The following is a 9,046-nucleotide window of genomic DNA, read 5'->3' as shown; positions in this document are numbered from 1 at the left end:
GTCTGTACACACATACACACACTCAGTCTGTACACACATACACACACTCAGTCTGTACACACATACACACACTCAGTCTGTACACACATACACACACACAGAGTCTGTACGCACATGCATGTTTACAGAGAGAGAGAGAGAAAATGCACTTCACACACGAACACAGCCTCATTTTATCTGAGCAATGTTAATATTTAAGGATTAAAAACCTAATTTGTGTGGATGCGGCCATAAAACACTCACACTGTTCCAATATTTCTCCCCCCCCAGGTTGACCCCCGCTGACCTCCAGGAGGGAGCACTGGTTCCTCTCAAGTACGTCAAGCTGCAGAATGTCTTGAGCCTCACGGTCAGTATGAACCTGTCACTGTCTTTCTGTCTATTGTGTCTGTATTTTCCATAAAGTCAACAAACAAGTTTCTATTTATAGTCAGACAGCCTTCCTCTTGTTCAAACAAACAAACAAAAGTTTCTCTCTATTCAAACGAACAAGTTTCCTTTACTCATATGAACAAACTAATACATTTCTTATAGCTCAATAAATAAACGAACAGTCAAGATTTTATTTTTGCATGAACAAGAAAGTTTCTCTTATAATCACAGATAAGTGCTCATATGACCTTATGCAGTTGCGAGCGCCGTAAAACCTCTGCTAAAACAAAGACAAACAAATGAACAAATTTCTCCTTATTGAGACTAACAAACAGTTATGGGTGATTAGTGGGTGCTCTTGTTTGGTTCGCTTTTTCTTTCCTATCAAATATTTATTGTCTTTATCTCTCCTTTTTTTGTGTGAGTTTGTTAATCTCTTGTAACTCCTCTAATGATCAGCGCTTAGACAAGCTAATTGTGTTTTAAGTGCTGTAAAACGCTTATTAAAACAATGAAATCAAACGATCAAGTTTGTCCATTCTCAAACAAACAAACGAACAAGTTTCTCCATTAAAAAATAATTTTTTGTAATATCAAATCAAATCTTGTCTCCCCCGGCGACTGTTGCCAGCTGTTTGTGAAGGACAACCAGACGGGTGCAGAGACGACGCAGATCGACCACCTCAGCGTGATTGGTTCACCGACCAGTACCACAAACATGGCCGAATTCAAGCGGGTACGTCCATCTGTCTGTGTGTGTGTGTGTATGTGTGGTTAGGTGTTTGGACCTCCTCAGCGTGATTGGTTCACCGACCAGTACCACAAACATGGCCGAATTCAAGCGGGTACGTCCATCTGTCTGTGTGTGTGTGTGTATGTGTGGTTAGGTGTTTGGACCACCTCAGCATGGTTGGTTCACCGACCAGTACCACAAACATGGCCGAATTCAAGCGTCTGTGTGTGGGTTTTTTTTAAAGATTATATTATTATAACGTTGGTGTTTTTATGTCCCCATCGACACAATTTAGACCCTTTGGAGGTGAATTTCCAACCCTGTCTTTCCGGGCAACCCGGGCTAAGAGGGATATAACAGCCCGGCAGAAAGATCAAGATACTCGTTAAAAGTTTCTTCCCACTCTGGAATGGAACTTGGGTCTCCTGCATACGATAGCAAAACTGACTGCTACACGGCAGATGTCAGTCATTTGTGTATGTGTGTGTGTTTGGTAGGTCCGACTTCTTTTCTTCCCATTTCTGTCAGTCTTGCTTCTTACCTGCACTATATTATGACTAGACGTTGTGTGTTGTTTCCCTTTACTCAAACTCAAAAATGTAAAACTTGTACAAAGACTCTAACCAAACTGGGGGTAGTCGGCAGATGCTTTGATTGGGTGATCCATATTTCTTATCAAACATTTATCATCCTTGTCTCTCCTTCTTTGTGTTTGTCACTCTCTTCAATGCCTCTTATCTTCGCCTCTGTTATAACCTTAGAATTGTGTTGCAAGTGCTGTAAAATGCTTACTTGACCCGAACTGACCGTCATATTTTCCCTCTCTGTGTTCACAGGTGGCGGGCAAGAAAGGAGAGAGCCACTGAGGGGAACCGGGACTAGGAGTGTGTGTACCGTTGTGTGTCCGATTGTGTGTACCGTTGTGTGTCTGATTGTGTGTACTCTTGTACAGTGTGACTTTGATCGCGTGTGTATGTGCGAGAGTGCTTATGTGCATGTGTATGTACATGCACGTGTGTGTGTAGGCATCCAGATTTTTTTTTCCCGTGGGTGGCAGTCAGCTGTGATGGGACCTTGCTGCGCGCTGCCCCGTGGAGAAAAGAGAAGAGAGAACAGATTTAGAAATGTGGCCAGTTTTCCACGTGGGTCGTACAGCTTTGATTTCCTTCCCATCATACATTTTCTTCTCTACAGTTCCACTTGGAGAACATTTCCGGCGAAAGTTGGGGATTGTCTTTTTCTTTTCTGTTTTTAGTTTCTGATTGCCTGGGCGTTGATTTTGTGTTGGATGTAACTCTCGAAACATGTGAGGGGGTGGTTGGAGGGTGTTTCTGGTAGGTTCAGCTTCTTTTCTTTCCCTCTGTTGTCTCTGTCTATCTGTTTTGCTTTCTACGCCGACACTAAATGATTGTTACCTTGGCGATATGCTTCTCTTTTCTCTAACAAATTCTTTTGGCTTAAGCTTCAGAATCTTCGATAAGATCATCAAAAAAGCGGATGGTTGGTGGGGTTTGCTCCTTCTTTCCCATCAAACATCTATCTTCCTTATCTCTCCTCCTTCTATCCTATCAAACATCTATCGTCCTTATCTCTCCTCCTTCTATCCTATCAAACATCTATCGTCCTTATCTCTCCTCCTTCTTTCCTATCAAACATCTATCTTCCTTATCTCTCCTCCTTCTTTCCTATCAAACATCTATCTTCCTTATCTCTCCTCCTTCTTTCCTATCAAACATCTATCGTCCTTATCTCTTTTCCTCCTTTTCTTTGTTACTCTAGTAGTAACACATAATTTTCAGGACTTATACAACATACTTGTGTGGAAAGAGCTGTAAAACTCTTACTAAACCTATACAAAATTATGGGGAAATCCTTTCTAAACAAATGGGAAAAAAAAATAATAATAAAAAATAATCAATTTAAAAATGAAGTAAGTTAGAAAAAGTCTAGACTTGAGCTTTCAGAGAATGACACAGATGATGTGTGTGTGTGTATGGTATGGGGGGGGGGGGGGGGGGGGGGGGGGTTTGGTTCTTTTTTCCCTCCATTTCCCCCCAACAGATGTATAAAATAAACGTTGCTCGACACTTTTTCTGCTGTGTTTGTCTGTGTCTTGGTTAACCCTCTCCTCTTTACGTTCTTCACTCTCTCTTGTTTTGTTTTTTTCATAATGTAGTTGTTTTTACCCTCCAATCAACACAATTTAGACCACGTAGGAGGCAGGATTCCGACCCTGTGTCAGGGCCAACGAGCAGAAAGACCTCGATACTCCATCAAAATTCTCCCCACCCGGGAATCAAACCCGGGTCTCCTGTATGGGACTGAAGCGCCCGACTGCTATACCACAGACACCAGTCTCTTCTGAGTTATGATAAAGATAATGATGATGATAACAGGAATTGTCGTAGTTTGTCCTTCATAATGGCAGATCACGACCAATGCATCTGCAGAGGAGAATATTTCGAAGAAAAAAAGAAACAGAAGATATACGGACCTAGACGACTCTCTGATGGTGAGACCTATTGAGGCAGAAAAAAAGTTTCCATTTTTGAGCCTTTAACCGTAACTCTGGCAAGGGCTGCTTAGTTTGGCTGATTTCCTGCCATGAGACTGGCAGGGCAGATCTCATAGGACCATATAGTAAACTGCTGCTTCTGCCTTCCAATTAAATTTTAATATTTGGGGTTCCCTAAAGTGATTTCTGATTGGCCATAAGGCTAACCTCCAACCAATCAGAATATTTCTACCATTCTCTCTTAGGGGAAGAAGGATGTTTTGACAGCTTGTTGGTGAGAACACACAAGCCAGTGTAGATCTATCTCTTGTGCTACTCATGTGGGGCGAAGGCCCAAAATCTATCTTTGTTGGATACATTTGAAAAGTGAATTGACTAGGAAAAGTAATTCAGACAGTGATAGTGGTGGATTTATTGGTGTTCAGTCAAGAATTGGGATTAGATCTGACAGACAATGGGGATACCAGTTCTCATCCTGCCCCAACTTCTCTTTCAAATGGAACACTAGATTCTACTACCTTTGGGAGTGGAAGAGAAGCAGAAAAAGGAGAGCTATAGAGTTAAGTAGGTTCCTTTTGCTATACTACTTATGACAGACTACCAGCAGATTGCTGAAAACCATACGTGAGGAATGCTGACAAAATGAGTTACTTCTCGCAATCCACAAATGGAAATATTGGCCAAAAATCGACACGGGGGACAAAATTGTAGATTTTCTATTGATGCCATATTTTTAAAGTATAACATGCTTTTTATTATTTCATACATATACATTGTCAAATCTTCACCTAGCGTGATTGATGTATCTATTTCAATAAGGCTATGGAATCCGAGAAGCAACACATTTTGTCTGCACCTTTCACATATATATCATATTATGGTTGTACTCAGAGTGTTTTTCTGTTGAGCATGGTGTGAAAGTTGCCAGTATCAGTAACTATAGGTTACGCTCAACACATGCCGAATCGAAACAGCCATACCTCATTACCTGTTCTTCTCAAACCTATAGAACTATACATTTTCTGAAAGGTTATTGAGAAACCTATATTTCTGCTATCTCACATTTTTCATAACTTACGGTACATTAGATTGGTGAATATATTGATGCTCATGAGCATGTACATTTTTTTTGTCAGCCATCTTGGATTTCAAAGTTACATAACCCCTGGTAAATTAAATCACATCTTATTTTCAAAGGCAAATAATATAAAAGTTCATTCAATAACCTTTCAGAAAATACTTTTGATGGGTCAAAATAATATAAAAGTTCATTCAATAACCTTTCAGAAAATACTTCTGTTGGGTCAGAAATGTGATACAAATGCAAGCTCATAAATTTGATTTGTAAAGCATGTGCACGTTTTGGCTGATAAGCCTTGCCATTCCTGTTGAGACCACTTGCCAGAGTTAGTCAGTTAGGCCAGAGTTAGGGTATAATAAAAGCTTCCATTTCCACTGGTGGATGTGCGCAGCTTGCCATGTAGTATTGGTATTGACCGCTGTGTGTCTGTTCTTCCTCCAATCTGTCCCGCGGTTTTGTGCAAAAGAAATTCTGAAATTATGCAAACTGAGCCCAAAAAAACGTGAAATTGTGCAATTCTGTTAATTTTAACAAAGAATGATAAAGGAAAATCATCAGAAATTATGCAAAAAATGATCAAATTATGCGGGGTGCATAAAACCACGAGGACAGCCCAATGTCTCCCAGTCAGCTGTGAATGTCTCGTGCACCTAGCAATACAATCTAGGTCACATTATGGAAATTAGAAAGCGTCTTTTTATTCATTCGAAATCTTTTATTCCCATGTGCACTATAGAATACACACATACATATATAAGAGCTGACATTTAGAACAACTTTGGCAAAGAACATCTTTTGTAGGCCTATTTTATATATTAACAATAAAATATACATGTATTACTAATACTAAATTACTATTATCAAAGTAAAAAAGTTTGGAATGATGTGGAGGTGTAAAAATAGCATCCTGGTGTAGAAGGAAGGGACATTCCCACAGCCTACATTGTACATGTTGGTAGTTATGGGGGAAATTGTCAAAATCACTGAGCACACACTAGAGAGGTGCTGACCACACACTATATATAGAGGTGGCGACCACACACTATATAGAGGTGCTGACCACACACTATATATAGAGGTGGCGACCACACTATATATAGAGGTGCTGACCACACACTATATATAGAGGTGGCGACCACACACTATATATAGAGGTGCTGACCACACACTATATATAGAGGTGCTGACCACACACTATATATAGAGGTGCTGACCACACACTATATAGAGGTGGCGACCACACACTATATATAGAGGTGCTGATCCATTACTCAAAAATCTTGAACTTTTTTAACCCTGTGGAAACACACGTGTGGGGACAAAAAAATGAACAGATCATAATATTGTTTCATACGTCTTGTATCAAAACTATTTCTATACATATATATATAGTCTAGCATGCACATAGTGAAATCGGCAGTGCGCAGAAATGTTTCCTATTTGTACGAACTTCGCTATGTAGGTGTTTCAAGGCGAAAAAAATAATCGGGACCTGTGTACAAATTTCGCATTGTGGGTAAAGTATAAAAAAACCCAACAACATGTATAAGAAAATATTCCGGAGATGAAAAATCTGTACGTTATGTGCATGCTAGACTAATTATAATTCAGTGACTGTTATGTAACAAACGTAAAAATATTTTTTTTTAAACCCAGATATAAAACAAACATACTTAAAAATTGCGTACATTACATTGCGGTACATACTACTCAAAGATAAAACAAACACAGTAAAAATTATGTACGTACAACTCACAACTCTGAGATTAATACGAGTGCTGTAAAAATTACGTACATACCTCAGATTCAAAGATAAAAAAAACAATTTCTGGAAGGAATTTTCTACCAGTTGTGAGTTCTCACATACATAGTTTTTTTCCCCAATGTATGAATCGGGAGTCAGAGATGAAACAAACATTGTCAAAATTACCTATGTGAGAACTCACAACGCGGAGAAAATAAACGCAAAGTGTTAAAATTAAGTACATGACATATGATTCAGAGATTTAACATTGTAAAAATTTCATACTTCTAGCGCAGAGATAAAACAAATGCGGGAAAAATAACATACGTAACATTCACAGATAAAACGAAAGCTGGAAAAGTAAAGTACGTATCACTCACAACTCCCTACAATACAAGATAAAACCAATTCTAGAAAAATATAATAACAATAATTTGGCATTTCTTCACTTAAATCGTGCATATGTCCAGGCTTTTTATAGCATGCTCTATACGCCTTACAAATTTACAATGACGTACATTAATATAACCCTAGCAGACCTGGGAACACTCAGAAACACTTTTGGCATCCCGGGAAGCATACAGTGCAAGCTGCTGACCAAGGCTTCAAGCACTAATAAAACGATAAAAATCTTTCGCTGTCTATGACAAGATTCCGATTCCCACCTGGGTGAAGTGGAGAAAGTTTGTGTCAAGTGTCTTTCCCAGGGACACAACGTCGGGGCCCCTGACAGGGCTGAAACCCATGACCTTTCTGTCACAAACCTGACAGCCTAACCACTAGACCACCGACCATGCACATCATGTACCTCATTACTCCAACTTATAGAGGAAACAAGCCGTGGGGGATTCTACAATATTATGTACGTATAATAGGCTCTATTATAGAGATAAAACTTGGGGACATCAACCCTGGTAAAATGATCATGTACAGTTTGCCAAACTTCCAACACACTCACTAGTGTTCCAAAATTAGAACAGGAGGAATTGTTCAAGATTCCAGCAAGTTGAACCAGCAAAACATCTTGAGCTGGATAGATCTGTAGATATGTACTGCATAGAGAAAATGTCACATCACAGATGCACAAAGGCATAATATTATATATAAGGTCGCTTTTAAGGACAAGCGGGCTAACCCAGATTTCGGGGGTTTCCAGAAATCTTGTCTTACACGAATAGTGGGCATTGCCCTACCTATAGGAGAAGTTTGGTTTCATTGGTGTGTATATTTGTTTGGTTATAGAGAAAACTCTCCTTGTCTTTTGAAGAAACTGAACAAGGGGCAAAAACTTTACCTTTGATTTTCTCAAAACAGCATTTTTCGGGATAGCCCACTTGTGCTTAAAAGCAACCATATATATACGGCGGTCAGTGTATGGGTCATCGTAGCGGTCAGTGTATGGGTCATCGCGGCGGTCAATATATGGGTCATCGCAGCGGTCAATATATGGGTCATCGCGGTGGTCAATATATGGGTCATCGTGGCGGTCAATATATGGGTATATGGGTCAGTGGAACATCTTGGAGTCGCGTGTGTGAACCACCGTCATGTTGTCCCCGAAGAAGTCCGAGTTGACGTAGTGAAGGTCGTAGCAGCACGACCTTTCCTTCCCCGTGTGGTTGGAGTAGTAGTTCCCGAACGGGTTCTTGCGGTAGTTGAACTTCCTGAAGCCCACGATCTCCAGCTGGCGCAGCGTCTCGTACATGTGCACAAAGTCCAGCTTCTCCTCGTCGCGCGGCCGCTTCCCAGGGTGCAGCAGTCGGCGGGTGTGCATTTCAAAGCCCAGCTGTTTGACATGTTGCAGCGAGCCCTCGCGCAGCGCTGTCTTGAGCACCGCCCACTCGCTGTACTCGATGTCGATCTTCACATAGTCCACGGGTACCTGGACGACAGACGTACACGTACGTTACTAACTTACTTATACTTTTACCTTTTCATCAGTGGGTGGATGGCGGGTGCTCTGGTGTGGTTTGCTCCTTCTTTCCTATCAAATATCTACCGTCCTTATCTCTCCTCCTTCTTTTTTGTGTTTGTTACTCTCTTGTAACACGTCTAATCTTTAACACTTACATGACCTTATTGTGTTGCAAGTGCCGTAAAACATTACTAAAACTTAAATAACTTTTTCATCCTCTGTTGCCGTTAAGTAAATCATAAAAGGTTCAGCGTAGTGGGGAGATACACTGTTTTATACCACACAAATACACATTAGGTTAGAATTGCCTATATTTCATACAAGCAGCTTCCCTAATAAAAATGTAAATAAATTTCAACATTAACCCCTACCCATAGAAAATTATTTTTAAAATCTACGAAAACAACAACAAAACATTTCCCCAACAACTCAAAACAACTCCATAAAAATATCAAATGACCACATTCCCCTTTCTCCACACCACCTCCCTCCCCTCAAAAAAAAAAAGAAAAAAAAAAGAAAAACAAACACAACAACAACCACCGACCCCAGTATCCCTCGTCACAACAACAACTACAACAACAACAACAACAACCACCGACCCCAGTATCCCTCGTCACAACAACAACTACAACAACAACAACAACAACCACCGACCCCAGTATCCCTCGTCACAACAACAACTA

At 40.3% G+C, this 9,046-nt stretch overlaps 2 protein-coding genes across 5 annotated transcripts in view; one reads left to right on the top strand and one right to left on the bottom strand.

The window, feature by feature from the left end:
* LOC101859286 (thioredoxin-like protein 1) overlaps positions 1-2,598 on the top strand; it is a 9,338-nt gene extending 6,740 nt beyond the window's left edge. For 3 of the 4 annotated variants that reach the window (XM_005111272.2, XM_035973149.1, XM_035973150.1), the window contains exons 9-11: positions 271-349; positions 1,004-1,108; positions 1,942-2,598. In XM_005111272.2, coding sequence (XP_005111329.1) covers positions 271-349; positions 1,004-1,108; positions 1,942-1,971 — 214 coding nt within the window. In that variant the 3' untranslated portion in view covers positions 1,972-2,598. Of the gene's footprint in view, positions 1-270; positions 350-1,003; positions 1,109-1,176; positions 1,218-1,941 lie in introns of all 4 variants that reach the window. The other variant, XM_013089756.2, reaches the window with a different exon arrangement.
* Positions 2,599-7,728: 5,130 nt separating this feature from the next.
* The window catches only part of LOC106013592, a gene marked incomplete in the record, with an annotated part of 7,648 nt that continues 6,330 nt past the window's right edge, over positions 7,729-9,046 (bottom strand). The window contains 1 exon segment of the mRNA XM_013089755.2: positions 7,729-8,327. Within this exon segment, the coding sequence (XP_012945209.1) occupies positions 7,953-8,327 (375 nt within the window).

The sequence above is a fragment of the Aplysia californica genome, unplaced genomic scaffold (genome assembly GCF_000002075.1).
Source record: "Aplysia californica isolate F4 #8 unplaced genomic scaffold, AplCal3.0 scaffold01035, whole genome shotgun sequence".
Taxonomy (NCBI): domain Eukaryota; kingdom Metazoa; phylum Mollusca; class Gastropoda; order Aplysiida; family Aplysiidae; genus Aplysia; species Aplysia californica.
Note: the sequence above shows the minus strand (reverse complement) of the source record. Positions and strands in the feature narration are given on the sequence as shown.